Source organism: Monodelphis domestica, chromosome 4 (assembly GCF_027887165.1).
Source record: "Monodelphis domestica isolate mMonDom1 chromosome 4, mMonDom1.pri, whole genome shotgun sequence".
Lineage (NCBI taxonomy): Eukaryota > Metazoa > Chordata > Mammalia > Didelphimorphia > Didelphidae > Monodelphis > Monodelphis domestica.
In genome coordinates, this window is record NC_077230.1 from 384,018,960 (window position 1) to 384,037,364 (window position 18,405).

Below are 18,405 nucleotides of genomic sequence, written 5' to 3' on the forward strand. Positions count from 1 at the left end.
GTCCTGGAGGAGTCGGGCCGGCGCAGCCGGGTAAGGGGTGGGGGGTGGGGCAGTGTTCCTGGGTTCGGGGCCAAAGGCGGGGCGGGGCAGCCCGGAGAAAGCTGGGGCCGAAGGGGGTAGGGGGAAACTAGGCAGAACCCACAAGACTGCGGGGAGCCCCAGGCAGGGAGACAAAGGGCGGAGCTACGGCGGCGGGCCCAGGTGGGAAGCCAGGAAGGGAGGAAGGAGCGGGGCTGGACTCGGGGGTGGGGCTAGTGACCCCGAAGGGGGCGGAGCGAATGAAAGGGGGCGGGCCGGAGGTGGAGCCAAGGGTCTAGCAGAATCGAGGTGGGCTGGAGGGGACGGTGCTGGGGTGGGATTAGCCTGAGAGCGGGGACTTGGATGGGGCGAGACGAGATGGGGCAGATCTGGGAGAGTGGGGAAGTGGGCAGGGCGAGAAAGGGGCGGAGATTGCAGGGCGAATGGGGGATTTGGGAGGAACTTGGAGGGCATGGGGCTTCTGGTGAAGAAATTGGGGACCTCAGAGGCGGGGCGAGAAAGGGCTGGACTGCAGAAGGAATGAGGAATCTTGGGGCTGGAGTGGGAGGGATTTGGAGGGGATGGGGTGCTGGAGAAGGAATGGAGAACTTTGGGGGCGGGACAAGAAGGAGCGGTTGGGGGGCAATAGGAAGAATGGGGGACATCGGGATGGGGCGGGAAAAGGAGAGAGTGAGGGGGGGCTCTGAAGGAGGAACGCGATATCTTGGGGTGGGAGTGGGAGGGTCTTGGAGGGGCGGGGGCAGGGTGGGGTTGGAGGCCTAGGGGTAGAGGCGGGACAAGGTGGGGCCAAGGGCAGTGGGGACTCTGAGGGGGCGGGCCTGGGTGGGGGTGGAGTGGAGGAGGGTGCTCGGAGGGGGCCGGCAGTAGGAGGAGAGAGGCGGGGGTGGGGCGGGCCCTCGGCCTCGGACTGTGCCCAGGCTGATGAGCGAGAGGCCGCCCGGCGGGCGCAGCGCCGTTCACCGCTCCGTCGGACCCAGCCCGCTCTGCCTTCCCCCAGCACCCCGCGCCCCGGCTGGAACCCGGCCCCCGACATGCCTGAGCAGCTCAGCGTCGCCGAGTTCCTGGCGGTCACCGCGGATGACCTCAGCTCCCAGGGTGGCCCCGCCGCGCTCGCCTTCGCCGCCAAGATACCCCGATGCCGGGGGGCGGCGCTGGCCCGGGAGGAGGTGAGGGGGTGACGCGGGAGGGGGGCGTGACCCACTCGAAGGGTCCCTCCCTCTCTGAGGGGGGCCGGGGTGGAGGGGCAGAGCCTGACCCGGACACCTCTCTGGCCCTCCAGGCCGGTCAGTGTCCGATGTGTGGCCCAGCCCCTTTGCATCCTCGAGCTGGTAAGGTCATCCTGAGTTGGGCAGTCCAGGGCGCCCCATGATGCCCCGGAGTGGGGGACAGTTCATGGGATTGCGGATTCAGAGATGGAGAGAACTATAGCGACTCTCTGGGCCCGCCTCCTCTTCACAAACCTAGTGACTGCCCCAAGGTCACCCAGGTAGCAAGCGTCAGCGCCAGGGCATCCAAACTCGCCCGACAAACTCAGTCATCTTTTCACTAAACTGCGTCTTGCCCTCTGAGGGCCTGAACCTCCCTGGATCATCATTCTGAGTTCCCTGACTTACATGGCACTATCATAGATAGATCTGAGTTTGAATAGTGACCATATGACCCTGGACAAGTCACTTAACCCATCTCAGGTTCAGTTTCCTCATTGGTAAAAACAGAGTAGTAACAGCACCTATTTTTCATCATCATTGTAAGGGTCAAAAAATCAAGTGCTTTCTTTGCCCTTAAGTTTGAACAATTATTATTTTTATCCAAGTGTTGTCTTGATTCACCAACTAGAGCATCCCAGACTTGAGGTCAGGATCCCCACCTTTCTTTGGTATCTGGCCCCTGGAACTGGGCAACACACTTGTAAATGGGATTCTCTTAGCATTTAGCCTGCCCCTGGGCCTGGGCCTGGCCCAAGTAGCCCTGCTATAGCCTATCTCCCCCCCCCCCCCCCTTCTTGTGTGTATGGGCTTTTTGCTTATAAATTGCACTCATTTCTGAATCTCTTCCTCTCCCCAACCCCTTGTTTTAACCACTGACTTCCCCTCAAAAAGATTGTAAAAGAAAGAGCAGTTTCCCAAACCAGCCACCCAAACTGACCCAGCGTGACATTACACGCAATATTTCTCACCCAGAGGCGCCCCTCTACAATACAGGAAGAAAGGGGCCTTTTCTTTGATCTTCTCCCAGGCCAAGCTTGCTTATTCTGCCTACAGAATGTCCTTGTCCTCTTTATTGCCGCGGCTGTCCTCATTCGGCACATTATTTTCTTTCTGGTGCCGCTTACTTCATTCGACGTCATTCCTTAAAAACACAAGAGTAGGCAGCAATGAATGGATGCTTCATGGTCCACTTGGCAGTGTCTAGTGGAACGCCACAGGGATCTGTGCTCAGCCCTCGTCAGTTTAAAACATGTATCCGAGCCTCGGAGAAAAGCGTGTGCCCCAGACTTGGGGGGGGCAGAAAGCTGGGCACCCTTCACTGACCCGCGGATCCGAAAGGATCCAAACGGATAAACGCGTCCCTTTCTAGTCAGGCTCAAGGCCTACTTTATGGGTGGGCCTTCCCCACTGTGTCGGGGGAGAGAGGGCGAAAGGAGGCAGCCTGAGGGTGGGCCATTGGCAAGGGCGCTGAATCTAACAAGATGAAATTAAGTGGGGATAAATAAAATCCTAGATTTAGCACTAAACATCATCCGGTCTGACCCCATCATTTTGTAGATGAGAGACATGGAGGCCTCCCGGGTGACAAGTCACTAAGGTAGGATTCAAACTCAGGATTTCGGAATCCATCACATTTTCCACCATGCCATAAGGCGCCCTTAATACATTTCCCTACTTTTCTGATCCATCTCTAAAATCTTCTTCAGGACGACTATCTTGGTAATTGGTAATAAATAAATTTAAAGTAGTTTAAAAAAAAAAAAGAAAGACTGAGGGCAGCTGGGTGGCTCAGTGGATTGAGAATCAGGCCTAGAGATGAGAGGTCCTAGGTTCAAATCTGGCCTCAGACACTTCCCAGCTGTGTGACCCTGGGCAAGTCACTTGACCCCCATTGCCTAGCCCTTACCACTCTTCTGTCTTGGAGCCAATGCACAGTATTGATTCCAAGATGGAAGGTGAGGGTTTTTAAATAAAATAAAATTTAAAAAGGAAGACTGCTTTGACAATTAGTAATAAATAAATTAAAAAAATTTTTATACATATTTATGGGGGAAGCTGGGTAGCTCAGTGGATTGAGAACCAGGCCTAGAGATGGGAGGTCCTAGGTTCAAATCTGGCCTCAGCCACTTCCTAACTGTGTGACCCTGGGCAAGTCACTTGACTCCCATTGCCTAGCCCTTACCACCACTCTTCTGCCTTGGAGCCAATACACAGTATTGACTCCAGGACAGAAGGTAAGGGTTTTAAAAAAAATGTATATATATTTATAAAAATAAATTAAAAAAATTTTAAAAACAATTAGTAATAAATAAATAAATAAATTTAAAGTAGTTTTTAAAAAAGGAAGACTGCTTTGACAATTGGTAATAAATAAATAAATTTAAAGTAGTTTTTTAAAAAAGGAAGACTACTTTGACAATTGGTACTAAATAGATAAATTTTAAGTAGTTTTTAAAAAAAGGAAGACTGCTTTGCCAATTGGTACTAAATAGATAAATTTTAAATAGTTTTTTAAAAAAGGAAGACTGCCTTGGCAATTGGTAATAAATTAATTAATTAAGAATAGTTTTTTAAAGGAAGACTGCTTTGGTAATTGGCAATAAATAGATAAATTTAAAATAGTTTTTTTTTTAAAAGAAGACTTATTTGGTAATTGATAATAAATCGATTAATTTAAAATAGTTTAAAAAAAAACAGGAAGACTGCCTTGGGAGGTAGTGAGTTCCCCATCACTAAGGCCTTCCAATGGAACCCAGCGGGTTCTGCGCAGGCAGATTTCTGCTCAGGTTTGGGTTGGACCAGATGTCCAGATGAAAACCTTTCCCCCCATGAGCGGGCCTAAACTGGCCCGAGAGAGCTGACTATCATCCCAGAGCTCGAGGACTCGGGGGCTTCTCCCTCTGCCAGATCATTTGTTGAAATATTAAATAAGCTTCATCCCGGGGAGGTCGCGCTGTGAATGCTGCTCTGTAGACAGAAGTGTCCATTTATACTCCCGCATAAGGCCTGCCCTATGTGTGTGGGCCTTCCCCTGCCTCTGCAGGGGGAGGGGAGGCCGAGGCAGCCCTGAGAATGGCCCTGGAGCCCTGCTATCTATGCCCCAGTTCAGACCAGGCCAAGCCGGTCCCCCCTTTGGCTTGGGAACTTGGCAGCTTTTCCACAAGAATCCTCTCTTCCTCCTTTCTTCTGACAAAACCTGAGGGCGCCGGCCTGTGTCACCATCGGCACCCGGAGCCCCTCCTCCCATGGCCTGATGGGAGGTCAAGAGAAAGGGCAGGTTTGTGCTTTGTGTCCCAGAAATGCTTTTTTGGAGGGGCAGCTGGGCGGCTCAGTGGCTAGAGCACCAGGCCCTGCACATGGGAGTTCCTGGGTTCAAATTTGCCTTCGATCTTTCTCTTGTTCGTATTCAATCCAGTTCCACCATCCTTAATTAATTTTTAAACCCTGACTCTATGTCTTAGAATCAATACTGTGTATTGGCTCCAAGGCAGAAGAGCAGTCAGGGCTAGGCAATGGGGGTCAAGTGACTTGCCCAGGGTCACACAACTGGGAAGTGTCTGAGGCCAGATTTGAACCCAGGACCTCCCATCTCTAGGCCTGACTCTCAATCTGTCAATAATCACTAATAAAATATCTATTCTGTGCTGGTTCTGGGAGTATAAAGACAAAACAAAACAGAAACAGCCTCCCCTCAAAGGTGCTTATTTTTCTCCTGGAGGGGAGAGGGAGAAATCCTGCAAACTTCTAAGTTCAGCTGCTATTATTATCTTTTTAAATTTATTTTCACATTCATCCTGACTCTTTCCAGCGTGGCAGCAGACACGTTTGAGTCTCAGGGGCTCTGAGCCTCGGTTTCCTCATGTAGAAAATGCCTACTGTGTTCTCAAGGAGAAAAATGAAGAAAAACGGGGAGGATAATAAGAATTACAATAGCTGTCAGAAAACTTATGTGGAAAATTGTTATTAAAATAAAATTTAAAAAATAATTGCTGAATTTAGAGGTTTGCAGGATTTCAGACCCAGCCCAGGACTGCCTCCTTATCTCTTTTGTGACCTTTAGAAAGTTCCTTCATATCTCAGCCTCAGTTTCCTCATCTGTAAAATGGAATGGATAAAACCTATCCTGTCTCCCTCCCCGCCCTGTGATCTCAAGGGAAGAATCCTCTGGGATCTTTGAAGATCTCTGAGATTCGGTTTCCTCTGTAAAATGAAAATAAGGGTGTCTGGGCTGGCCGCCCCTGAGGGGGAGCCGGGGAGGCCTTCCTCTTGTTCTCTGCGGATGTGTGAGGCACGGGTGCTTTCGGGGATCGGCTCACATCCCTGGGTTTAACTGTTCAACTGCTGAAAGCAGTCATTTTTTCCGCCTGCTTTACAGGCTGCAGAATATTTTCACTATAAATTCACTACAGAAGAATCCTAGCAGGGAAGCGGCTCATCCCAGGCAGCCATCGAAAAGGAGGAGACCATTACTTCCATAATTTAGTTGTTTAGTCATTTTTCAATGGTCCCTGATTCTTCCTGACCCCATTTGAAATTTTTTTGGCAGAAATTATAGCTGGAGCGGTTTGCCATTTCCTTCTCCAGTTCATTTGACAGATGAGGAAACTGAGGCAAACAGGGTGAAGTGACTCGTCCAGGGTGACATAGCTAAGAAGCTGGAGTGGTTTGCCATTTCCTTCTCCAGTTCATTTGACAGATGAGGAAACTGAGGCAAACAGGGTGAAGTGATTTGTCCAAGGTGACACAGCTAAGAACCTGGAGTGGTTTGTCATCTCCTTCTCTAGTGAGGAAACTGAGGCAAACAGGGTGAAGTGACTTGTCCAGGGTCACACAACTGTCAAATGTCTGAAGCCAAATTTGAACTCATGAAGAGGAGTCTTCCTGACTCTTGGTCTGGGACTCTATCCAATGCCCTGTTTCTATAAAAGTAATCCTTTCAATGCTTTGATATAATAGATAATTTTCTGGAAGGAAGGAGAAGAAGGGATGTTGGGTAAAATTTAGAGGAATCAAAAACAAACATCAATAAAATGGATTTTTAAAAATAATGGTTTGGGGGCAGTTGGCAGAATGGATTGAGAGCCAGGCCTAGAGATGGGAGGTCCTGGGTTCAAATCTGACCTTACTATCTATGTGACCCTGGGCAAGTCACTTCACCCCCGTTGCCTAGCCCTTATTATTCTTCTACCTTTGAACCAATACACAGTATTGATTCTTAGATAGAAGGTGAGAGTTTTATTTTTTTTAAATAAGGGTTTAAAAATCAATTAAACATTTATTAAGCACCTACTATGTGCCAGGCACTAAAGTTTCTGCCCCCAAGGAGCTTACAATCTAATTGTGGAGACCACATGTCAACCAAGCTTTACAGATAAGCTAGATACAGTTTGAATAGAAAATAATTAACAGAGGGAAGGTACTAGAATCAAGAGGGATTGGGCATCTGAGTCAGGATCTGAACTCAAGTCTTCCTGCTGGCAAGTCTAGCATTCTCTCTACTTCATTGTCATGCCATATAGTAGGTAGGACCCTGGTCTTGAAGTCAGGGAGGCAGCTGCTATTATTATAGCCTTATTTACAGATGAGAAAACTGAGCCTGAGAGAAAGGTCAGGTCACTTTCCCAAGGCCACTCAGCAAGGAAGTGTCCAGAGCTCTTGTTCATTGCACCATGATGAATTAGGTAATCTCTCAGTCAAAAAAACCTCTGCTGAAAATCGTTATTACACATAATTGGGGAAATAAAATATTAAAAGAAAAAAGAGAGAGAAAATCCTTTGCTTCTCTGACTCAGGAGAACTGGGAGGGTAATAGGGAGCCCACTTTTGCCTTACGGTGGTCTAGGAGTTAGAACCAAAAGGAACTATATAGCCCAGCACCTGAGTGTAAGCTGTGAGGGACCTTAGAGCAGCAGCTGAGGTCACGTGATCAAAGACTTGGAGCTGGGAGGGCAGATCTGAGAGGTCATCTCACCTGACCTCCTCCCTTTGGGGAAACCAAGGCCCAGAGGAAGTAAAATGATTTACAAGGAGACACAGAGTATTGTGTGGCTGCACTAGAATTTGGATCAAGATGATGGAGGCTTGTAGAGCTAGAAGAGATTTAAGAAACCACTGAGTCTAACCCTTTTTGTTGACAGGGGAGGAAAAGGAGATGAGGGGAGGGAAACTATTTGCTCAAGGCTACCTAGGTAGGAGAGAATGAACCCAAGAACTCTGACTCAGGAGCCAGCATTTACACTGTGCCAGAGTGGGAGGGGGCTTTGAACACATCGTGTCAGAGCTGGAAGAGACTCTAGAACACAGAATGTCAGAACTAGAAGGGGCCTCAGAACAGAGAATATCAGGGCTGGGAAGGGCCCAAATACACTGAATATCAGAGCTAGAAGAGACCTTAGAACATAGACTATCAGGCCTGGAAAGAGCTTAAGAATGCAGATCATCAGAGGTAGAAGGGCCTAAAAACACAGAATATCAGAACCAGAAGGGGCCTTAGAACATAGAATATCAGGGCTGGAAAGGGCCAAAGAATACAGACTATCAGAGCTACAAAGGGTCTTAGAATTTAGAATACCTGGCCTGAGAAAGACCTAACAATATATAATATCAGAGGTAGAAGGGCCTAAAAACACAGAATATCAAAGCTGGGAGAGACCTGGGCCAGAACACTGGAAGAGGATGTTAGAGCTAGAAGGAGGAAGTCTTGGTCAAAAAGAAAGCAGTCTTTCGTATTCAGGCCCCTGACTCTGCTGCTATGTGACCTTGCCCACATCACTTCCCCTTTCAGGGCCTCAGCTATTTTCTCTCTTTCTTTTTTCAAAGAAAAACTAAAGTTTATCAATGCCTTTTGTTTGTCCAACCCCATCGTTTCTTGTATATACTTGATCCTCCTCTTCTCTCCTCCCCTACTCTGTGAGTCTTTCCCCATAACAAAGGGAAGCATTGAAACAAAACCAAATGCTACCCCCAAGGGGTCTGACAGCCCTGTGCACCCAAACAGCCTGGTCTTTCAGAGGCAGGCAAACAGGTACATTTCCTCACCTTTTCCTGGGGTCTTCCTGTGGCATCAGCCCTAGGCTCCATCCTCTTCAGTCAGGGATGGGGGCTCCCACTTGTTTCCCTGACATTCCTTCTGGTCTTGTGTATTTCAGTCTCTTGGTCCCTTGTATATTTCAGTCTCTTGGTCCCTTGTGTATTTCAGTCTCTTGGTCTCCTGTATATTTCAGTCTCTTGGTCCCTTGTGTATTTCAGTCTCCTGGTCCCTTGTGTATTTCAGTCTCTTGGTCTCCTGTATATTTCAGTCTCTTGGTCCCTTGTGTATTTCAGTCTCCTGGTCCCTTGTGTATTTCAGTCTCTTGGTCTCCTGTATATTTCAGTCTCCTGGTCCCTTGTGTATTTCAGTCTCTTGGTCTCCTGTATATTTCAGTCTCTTGGTCCTGCTCATTTCACTCTTCTTCAGTTACCCTGGACCTTTCCTCCATATTTCTCTGACTTCTTTACAATTGTCTTTTCTCAAGGTAACCTATTCCACTCCCTTCACTAGGCTGTCATTCTTTTTTTTCCCCCTTCTAAATCTGTACTTTTTGTCACAGTAACAACTCTAAGAAGGGCAAGGGCTAGGCAGTTGGGATCAAGTGACTTGTCCAGGGTCACATACCTAGGAAGTGTTTAAGGCCACATTTGAGCTCACTACCTCTCATCTCCAGGACTGACTTTCTATCCACTGCGTCATCCAGCTACCCTTCTCAGCCAATCATTCTACATTCTACTCATTTAACACTACTTTTTCAGTCATTCCCCAATGCCTAGGCATCCACTTCTCTCTCTCTCTCTCTCTCTCTCTCTCTCTCTCTCTCTCTCTCTCTCTCTCTCTCTCTCTCTCTCTCAACCCTTACCTTTCTTCTTAGAAATTGATACTAAGTATTAGTTCCAAGGCAGAAGAGTGGTAAGGGCTAGGCAATGGGGCTTATGGGACTTATCCAGGGTCATACAGCTAGGAAGTATCTGAGGCTAGATTGGAACCCAGGACCTCTAGTCTCTAGGTCTGACTCTTTACCCACTGAGCTACCATCTACCCCCCTCAATCCTTTCTTCTCAACTTCTTCTGAGAGCTGCAATGAATATGGTGGTGTAAGTAGAGGCTTTCTTTTAGTCACTGAAGGCAGGTTTGGTAGAGGAAGTGGGATTTTATGAGCATCCTGGCTTATCTTGGCCTGCTCATCTGTAAAATGGGGGAAGTGTCAGATGAATAAGGTGTCTAAGGTCCTTTTCAGTTTATGGTCCAATGAATGAGGCAAAGAAAAGTTTACTGTTACTAATAATACTAGCCCCCATTTCTAAAGTATTTGAGGTTTTACAAGGTACTTTCCTTAGCCTTCTGTGGGAAGAAGTGCAAAGAGGGTCCCCATTTTACAGATGAGGGAACAGTCACACATAAGGGAATTTGACTTGTCCAAGCTCACACAACTCACACATACCAAAGCCGAGCCTCAGAACTAGGTCTTTAGACTTCTACTCCTTCACCATTGGTGAGCTTGAGGGGAGAGAGAGTCTCTGTATAGTCCAACCCAATAGCCATTTGTGAGGGTCTTTCTGAGAGTGGCACATTAATACATGTTTTTATTTTCTTTTCTAAACCCTTATATTCTGTCTTAGAATCAATCCTATGTGTTGGTTTCAAGGCAGAAAAGTGATAAGGATCAGACAGTGGAGGTTAAATGACTTGCCCAGGGACATATACTTAGGAAGTATCTGAGGATAGATTTGAACCCAGGATCTGCCATTTCCAAGTCTGGTACTCTATCCATTGAACCACCTAGCTACCCCACTAAAGCTTTTTAAAAACCTCCCTAAAAGGGCACAGCTGGGTGGCTCAGTGGATTGAGAACCAGGCCTAGAGATGGGAGGTCTTAGATTCAAATCTGGGCTCAGAGACTTCCTAGCTGTGTGACCCTGGGCAGGTCACTGTACCACCACCCCCACCCCCACCACCCTGCCCCAATTGCCTAGCCTTTACTGCTCTTCTGTCTCGGAGCCAATACACAGATGGAAGGTGAGGGTTTAAAGAGAAAATAAAACTGCCCTAAAACTTTTGGGACATTATGGTCTATTCTGACAGCCAGGACTGGGGTAACAGACCCTAGCCATGGCAAATAGAGATCGTTCATGTTTACTAGGCTGAAGAGCTGAAAGGGACCTTCTTCTGGGCTTCCTGTTTTTACAGAAGAAGAGATTAAGGCCTGGAGACAGGAGTAATTTACTCTCCACCGCACTCCCGGGTAGTGGCAGAGCCTGCCCTAATAAAATAAGAGCCGGCGTGTATAGAGCTGTAGGTGGGTTATTTCCGGTGGGTCTCACAATAACTGTAGGAGGTAGGTGCTATTATTATCCGTATTTTACAGAGGAGGAAACTGAGACTCAAAGAAGGTAAGACACTTGCCCAGCGTCACACAGCTAGTGAGGGGAAGAGGAGGATTTGAACACTAGTATTCCTGACTACCAGGTCTAACACTACCCACCATCCCCTCTTGCCTGAGTCTCTCTCTTCCCTCAGGCCCATGTTCTTGGTCTGGGCTGGGGTTGAAGGACAACATCTGGCCCAGGTGATCTTTGCGTCTGTCTGTCTGTCTGCCTCTGTCTCTCTTCCTTCACCTCCTCCTGTTTTAGCTGAGTGTTTCAGAGTAGAAAGAACCCTCCTCTCTCTCGTTCTTTTTCCTTTTTTTAAACCTTTGCCTTCTTAGAATCACTACTATGTATTGGGTCCAAGGCAGAAGAGTGGTAAGAGCTGGGCAGTGGGGGTCAAGTGACTTGCCCAGGGTCACCCAGCTGGGAAGTGACTGAGGTCATATTTGACCTCCCAGACCTGGCTCTCTGTCCACCGAGCCACCTAGTTGCTCTCTCTTTTTTCTTTTTCTCCCTCTCCTCTCTTTGTCCCCCCACTTGACATCCACTTTGCTCCCCACTTCCTTCACCCCCAACCTAGTTTACTCTTCAGTGCCAGGGAGGCCTCCCCATTGCCAGAGTTCCCAGCTCTGGGCCAGATGCTCCCCATCACCTCCATGCCTGCCTTTCCTGATTCCCTAAGTTTTGGCGGCTGCCCCCCCCCCCCCGCCCCAGCCAGCATTCCTTTGGGTTTGTTTTGTGTATGTTTTCCACATACTCCTCTGTGGACATGTTGCTCCCCAAGTGGACTGTAGATTCCTAGAGAGGAAGGAAGGAAGGAAGTGCTTCAGGTCTTTGTACCCACAAGACCTGGTGCTGTTCTTGTACACAGGAGTACTTAGTCACCAGTGTTTAATGAGTCCATGGGATTCCTCCTCCTCTTGTAAGGGCCTCCTGCCTCCAGCCTCCCCTCCATGGTCCTGCCTGGTCTCTCCCTCTCTCTCTCCCTCTCTCCCTCCTTTCTTCTCCCTCCCTCCTGCTCCCTCTATCTCTCTCTCTCTTCTTCTTCTTCTTCTTCTTCTTCTTCTTCTTCTTCTTCTTCTTCTTCTTCTTCTTCTTCTTCTTCTTCTTCTTCTTCTTCTTCTTCTTCTCTCCCTCTCTCTCTCTCCCTCTCTCCCTCTCTCTCTCCTCTCTCTCTCTCTCCTCTCTCTCTCTCTCCTCTCTCTCTCTCTCCTCTCTCTCTCTCTCTCTCTCTCCCTCCATCCTCTCTCCTCTCTCTCTCTCTCTCTCTCCTCTCTCTCTCTCTCTCTCTCTCTCTCTCCTCTCTATCTCTCTCTCTCTCTCTCTCTCTCTCTCTCTCTCCCCATCACTTCCCCCCCCCTCTCTCCCTCCCTCTTTCCTCTCTCTTTCTCTCTCTCTCCCTCTCTCTGTCTCTCTCTCTCTGTCTCTCTCTCGCTCAGCCTCTCTCTCTCTCTGTCTCCTCTCTCTCTCTCTCTCTCTCTCTGTCTCTCTCTCTCTCTCTCCTCTCTCTCTCTCTGTCTCCTCTCTCTCTCTCTCTCTCTCTCTCCCTCTCTCTCTCTCTCTCTCTGTCTCTCTGTCTCTCTCTCTGTCTCTCTGTCTCTCTCTCTGTCTCTCCTCTCTCTCTCTCTCTCCTCTCTCTCTCTCTCTCTCTCTCTCTCTCTCTCTCTCTCTCTCTCCTCTCTCTCTCTCTCTCTCTCTCTCTCTCTCTCTCTCTCTCTCTCTCTCTCTCTCTCTCTCTCTCCCCCCATCACTTCCCCCCTCTCTCTCTCCCTCCCTCTTTCCTCTCTCTTCCTCCCTCCCTCCCTCTCTCTCTCCCTCCCTCTTTCCTCTCTCTTTCTCTCTCTCTCCCTCTCTCTCTCTCTCTCCTCTCTCTCTCTCTCTCTCCTCTCTCTCTCTCTCCTCTCTCTCTCTCCTCTCTCTCTCTCTCTCTCTCCTCTCTCTCTCTCTCTCTCTCTCTCTCTCTCTGTCTCTCTCTCTCTCTCTCTCACATACACACACACACACACTCATCACTCCTCAGTGACTCCATGCCCATTCTCCAGAAGCCTTTCCTGTTCTGGCTCCAGCCTGTCTCTTCCCCTCACATCTTCTCTGTTTCAGTCTAGCACAGATCCTTGCTGTGTCTCTCATTCTTCCTCCGCCCTCTCCTGCCTTTCCTTTGCCTTGAAGGGATTTCCTGCCTGCTTCCCCTGGGCTCAGACAGTTGAAGTAAAGGCGAGCTCCAGAGCCCCTGGCCTCCAGGAAGCCTTTCCGGATTGCCTCTTGGGGACAGTAATACCTCCCCCTCTGTTATTGTAACACCCTTTCCCTCAGTTTCTTTTTTGTTCTGTCATAGTCTTACACTATCTATCTAGTGAGAGAAAAGACAGATAAATGCATAGATAGATGGAAAGGCAGCTAGAAGAATGCATGGATAGATGGACAGATGGCTATTACACTTGAAGTGGCATCCTTTGTGCAGCCATCTTGACCTCCTTAGGTTGTCAGCTTTGTGAGAGCCGGGCCTGGGGATACACACACGAGCTTGTGTCTGTGTCTACGTACAGTGCAGGCATGGGAGGTGCAAGGACAGAGCGTGCATGTGTGCGTGTGTGAGCAGCTCTAGCTATATCTGTCTACACATGTTTATGTATGTGCACGTTTGTATGTTAATGCATGTGCATCCCTGTGTACACGTACTGTGCTGGGCTAGAGGGGTGCGATGAGAGAAAGATGGAGAGACAGATGGGCAGACAGACTGATGGACAGAAGGATGGACTGATGGATGGATGGATGGATAGATAGATAGATAGATAGATAGATAGATAGATGGTTGGATGGATGGATGGATAGATGGACAGATGGACAGATGGGTGGATGGGTGAACAGATAGATAGATGGATGGATAGACGGATGAATGGGTAGATGGATAGACAGACAGATAGATAGATAGATAGATAGATAGATAGATAGATAGATAGATAGATAGACAGACAGATAGATAGATGGTTGGATGGATGGATGGATAGATGGATAGATGGACAGATGGATGGATGGATGCCCGCACTGAGTGAGAGCTCGGTGATGTTGCCGGGCGCCTGGCTCTGGCTGTGCAGATGTGGATGGGACCGGCCAGAGGCTCCCCCAGTCAGTCACTTGATGGTCATGAGGTCACTCATTCAGTAAACACGATGTGCAAAGGGCATGCAAAGTGAGATGAGATGAGATTCCCAATTCTTCTAGAAGGATAAAGCAGGGCAGCCTGGAGCAGGAGGTCCTGGGTTCAAATGTGGCCTCAGGCAAGTGTCTGAGGGGTGACCCTGGGCAAGTCACTTAACCCCCTTTGCCTCCCTCTTGCTGCTCTTCACAGTGCTGACTCTAATGGGAAAAGTAAGGGCTTAAAAAAAAAACAACAAAGAAAGATAAGGCCGAGCCTCCAGTGTAGATGAGGGATACTGTGGCCCCTGGACAAGGCATCCTGCCTCTCCTGGCTCCGGGCAGCTCTCAGGCTGCCCCACCCCCATCCCTAACTCCAGGTGGTGCTTAGTGGGCTCTGAGGAGGTGGGGGAGGGGGAGGAAGGTGGGGAGAGGGGGAGGGGTGTAAGAGTGAGCACCCCCCCTCCCCCCTCCCCCCTTGTGATCCTGGGCCCGGAGGAGGAGGAACCCGGCCTGCTTTGGCCTTCCTCAGCCTCTGGCTGAGGGGCTTGGGCCGGGTGGGGCCTTCCCCAGGGTCCCCTGGAATGCGCTGCTCCAGTTTCTCAAAGCTCTTTGTGCGGAGGTTTCCTGAGCGGCTTCTCCTAGCCTGCCCTTCTGGCTGGGAGTGAGAGAATGTGAGGTCAGGGACTGAAGCTGCCTCTCCCTACCTTGTCCAAGGCAAACGGATCCTGAGGCCTCTGTTCTAGCATCTGGAAAGTGGGCACAGCAGCGGCTTCACCGCCGAGTGCCGGCAGCGAAATGCCCCGGAAACCTCAGAAATGTATTTTGTTCGCCTCTTAGAGACGTGCTTTAGACATCGGTCCCCCTCGGACTGACTCCTAGGCTCTGGAGGCTGGGATCCCCCCTCTGCCCCCGAGCGGGGCCTTACTTGGGGACCTCTAGGCTACCGTCCTCATTTGGCAGATGAAGAAATGGAGGCACAGCATCAGGGATGGAGAGATTGAATCAAGACGAAACAACCTCCTTCATTCTACAGGAGGGCCATCGGGCAAGGGCAGCCGTGTAAGTAGAGAGAGCAGCCTCAGACACTTCCTGGCTGGGTGGCCCTGGACCAGTCACTTGCCTTCTGTCGCCTCTGTTTCCTCATCTGTAAAATGGAGCCTCTCCTGGGGGATTGGGAGGTTCAAATGAGGTCAGGACAGCCCCGGCACGTAGTGAGTGTTTGCTATGATTCTTATTGGAGGAGAGGGAGAGAAACACAAGGGAAAACTTAGGCAATGGGGGAAAAAAGAGAGAGATGACTAAAAATGGATGTTTAAAAATACTAAATGACCAAAGAATTGGGAGCTGGCAGGTAGCTTGGAAACCGTCTTGTCATAAGATCCCATCCCCTCATTTTACAAATAGGACAACTGAGGCCCAGGGATGTGAAATGAATTGTCTGAGGTCAGACAACTCGGGGTTCAGCATTCTTTCCTGCTAGGTGCCCCTCCAAAGTCTTTCTCATTTTATAGATTAGGAAACTGAGGAAGAAGAGGTGGAAGAGTTGAGATTTCTGGATAATAACAACAACAACAAAAATCCCCCACCCTGGGCAAGCCCCCACCTGGAGACTGTCCTCCTGCCAATATCTGTAACGTCTCTGTGGTGTCTCTGGGAAAATCCCCTTGAAATTCCTGCCCCTCTTTCTCTTGATCGTCTTGGCATTTTCTAGGGGCAGCCTGTGTTCCCAGGGCAGGCCAGACGGGGGAGGCCGGCTGGGTGGCTCCGGGCTCTAGACTCCTGGCTTGAAATGTGATCGGGGCTGGGGGTCGGGAGAGGCCTGGCTGGAGAATTCAGGCCAGCCCGCTCCGATTGCCGCCATTCCTGGCAGGGCAGAGAGCTCGGAGCCGCAGGAAGCACAGCCAGGATTCTGGGTGGGGTCCTGGCTCCAACAGAAGGCAGCCTTCTTAGCTTCAGCCTGGCAGGCGGGCTTGGGGTGGCTGTGGGGGGAGGCTCCCAGTTTCCCTTGAAACCAATTTACTTTGGGGGCCCAGCTGTGTCTGCCTTGTTGAGGGGGTGGAAAGGGAAATGCATCCAAATAAAAACTATTTGGCGATTCCTGGACCATCTGCTCTTTTTCTGCTGTTTTTTACTTTGTGTAAGATAGTTAAATTTTTGTGAGTGAGGACAGTTCGAGTGTAGCCAGGGAGACACCTGGAACCCGAGGATGCTTAGAATATAGTGTAATACTGGGAGAGAGCTTAGAACAGAGAATGTCAGAGCTGGGAGAGACCTTAGAACAGAGAATGTCAGAGCTGGGAGAGAGCTTAGAACAGAGAATGTCAGAGCTGGGAGAGATCTTAGAATAGAGAATGTCAGAGCTGGGAGAGACCTTAGAACAGAGACTGTCAGAGCTGGGAGAGACCTTAGAACAGAGAATGTCAGAGCTGGGAGAGACCTTAGAACAGAGAATGTCAGAGCTGGGAGAGACCTTAGAACAGAGAATGTCAGAGCTGGGAGAGAGCTTAGAACCCAGAATGTCAGAGCTGGGAGAGAGCTTAGAACAGAGAATATCAGAGCTGGGAGAGACCTTAGAACAGAGAATGTCAGAGCTGGGAGAGACCTTAGAACAGAGACTGTCAGAGCTGGGAGAGAGCTTAGAACAGGGAATGTCAGAGCTGGGAGAGAGCTTAGAACAGAGAATGTCAGAGCTGGGAGAGATCTTAGAACAGAGAATGTCAGAGCTGGGAGAGAGCTTAGAACAGAATGTCAGAGCTGGGAGAGACCTTAGAACAGGGAATGTCAGAGCTGGGAGAGACCTTAGAACAGAGAATGTCAGAGCTGGGAGGGATCTTAGAACAGAATGTCAGAGCTGGGAGAGAGCTTAGAACAGAGAATGTCAGAGCTGGGAGAGACCTTAGAACAGGGAATGTCAGAGCTGGGAGAGATCTTAGAACCCAGAATGTCAGAGCTGGGAGAGAGCTTAGAACAGAGAATATCAGAGCTGGGAGAGATCTTAGAATAGAGAATGTCAGAGCTGGGAGAGACCTTAGAACAGAGACTGTCAGAGCTGGGAGAGACCTTAGAACAGAGAATGTCAGAGCTGGGAGAGACCTTAGAACAGAGAATGTCAGAGCTGGGAGAGAGCTTAGAACCCAGAATGTCAGAGCTGGGAGAGAGCTTAGAACAGAGAATATCAGAGCTGGGAGAGACCTTAGAACAGAGAATGTCAGAGCTGGGAGAGACCTTAGAACAGAGAATGTCAGAGCTGGGAGAGAGCTTAGAACCCAGAATGTCAGAGCTGGGAGAGAGCTTAGAACAGAGAATGTCAGAGCTGGGAGAGATCTTAGAACAGAGAATGTCAGAGCTGGGAGAGAGCTTAGAACAGAATGTCAGAGCTGGGAGAGACCTTAGAACAGGGAATGTCAGAGCTGGGAGAGACCTTAGAACAGAGAATGTCAGAGCTGGGAGAGACCTTAGAACAGAGAATGTCAGAGCTGGGAGGGACCTTAGAACAGAGAATGTCAGAGCTGGGAGGGACCTTAGAACAGAGAATGTCAGAGCTGGGAGAGACCTTAGAACAGAGAATGTCAGAGCTGGGAGAGACCTTAGAACAGAGAATGTCAGAGCTGGGAGAGAGCTTAGAACCCAGAATGTCAGAGCTGGGAGAGAGCTTAGAACAGAGAATATCAGAGCTGGGAGAGACCTTAGAACAGAGAATGTCAGAGCTGGGAGAGACCTTAGAACAGAGACTGTCAGAGCTGGGAGAGAGCTTAGAACAGGGAATGTCAGAGCTGGGAGAGAGCTTAGAACAGAGAATGTCAGAGCTGGGAGAGATCTTAGAACAGAGAATGTCAGAGCTGGGAGAGAGCTTAGAACAGAATGTCAGAGCTGGGAGAGACCTTAGAACAGGGAATGTCAGAGCTGGGAGAGACCTTAGAACAGAGAATGTCAGAGCTGGGAGGGATCTTAGAACAGAATGTCAGAGCTGGGAGAGAGCTTAGAACAGAGAATGTCAGAGCTGGGAGAGACCTTAGAACAGGGAATGTCAGAGCTGGGAGAGTCCTTAGAACAGAGAATGTCAGAGCTGGGAGAGACCTTAGAGTAGAGAATGTCAGAGCTGGGAGAGAGCTTAGAACAGAATGTCAGAGCTGGGAGAGACCTTAGAACAGGGAATGTCAGAGCTGGGAGAGTCCTTAGAACAGAGAATGTCAGAGCTGGGAGAGACCTTAGAGTAGAGAATGTCAGAGCTGGGAGAGACCTTAGAACAGGGAATGTCAGAGCTGGGAGAGTCCTTAGAACAGAGAATGTCAGAGCTGGGAGAGACCTTAGAACACAGAGCCCTTGGGGGCAACTGAGTAGCTCAGTGGATTAAGAGCCAGGTCCAGAGACAGGAGGTCCTGGGTTCAAATTTGGCCTCAGATACTTCCTAGCTGTGTGACCTTGGGCAAGTCACTTAATCCTCATTCCCTATCCCTCACCACTTTTCTGCCTTAGAACCAATACCTAGTATATTCTAAGATGGAAGGTAAAACAAAACAAAACTGAAAACCACTGAGCCCTGGATGAGGAACTAAGAAAGAATATAAAAATGCCAATTCAGAGCCCTTGGGTGAACATTAAAAAGAAACAAAGCCCTACC

At 49.3% G+C, this 18,405-nt stretch overlaps 1 protein-coding gene across 6 annotated transcripts in view; it reads left to right on the forward strand.

Moving 5' to 3' along the window:
- Window positions 1–864: 864 nt before the first annotated feature.
- ASAP3 (ArfGAP with SH3 domain, ankyrin repeat and PH domain 3) overlaps window positions 865–18,405 on the forward strand; it is a 78,848-nt gene continuing 61,307 nt past the window's right edge. For 2 of the 6 annotated variants that reach the window (XM_056795585.1, XM_056795586.1), the window contains exon 1: window positions 917–1,205. In XM_056795585.1, the coding sequence (XP_056651563.1) occupies window positions 961–1,205 (245 nt within the window). In that variant the 5' untranslated portion in view covers window positions 917–960. Of the gene's footprint in view, window positions 1,206–14,277; window positions 14,844–18,405 lie in introns of those variants that run through there. The other 4 variants (XM_056795589.1, XM_056795588.1, XM_056795587.1 and 1 more) reach the window with 4 other exon arrangements.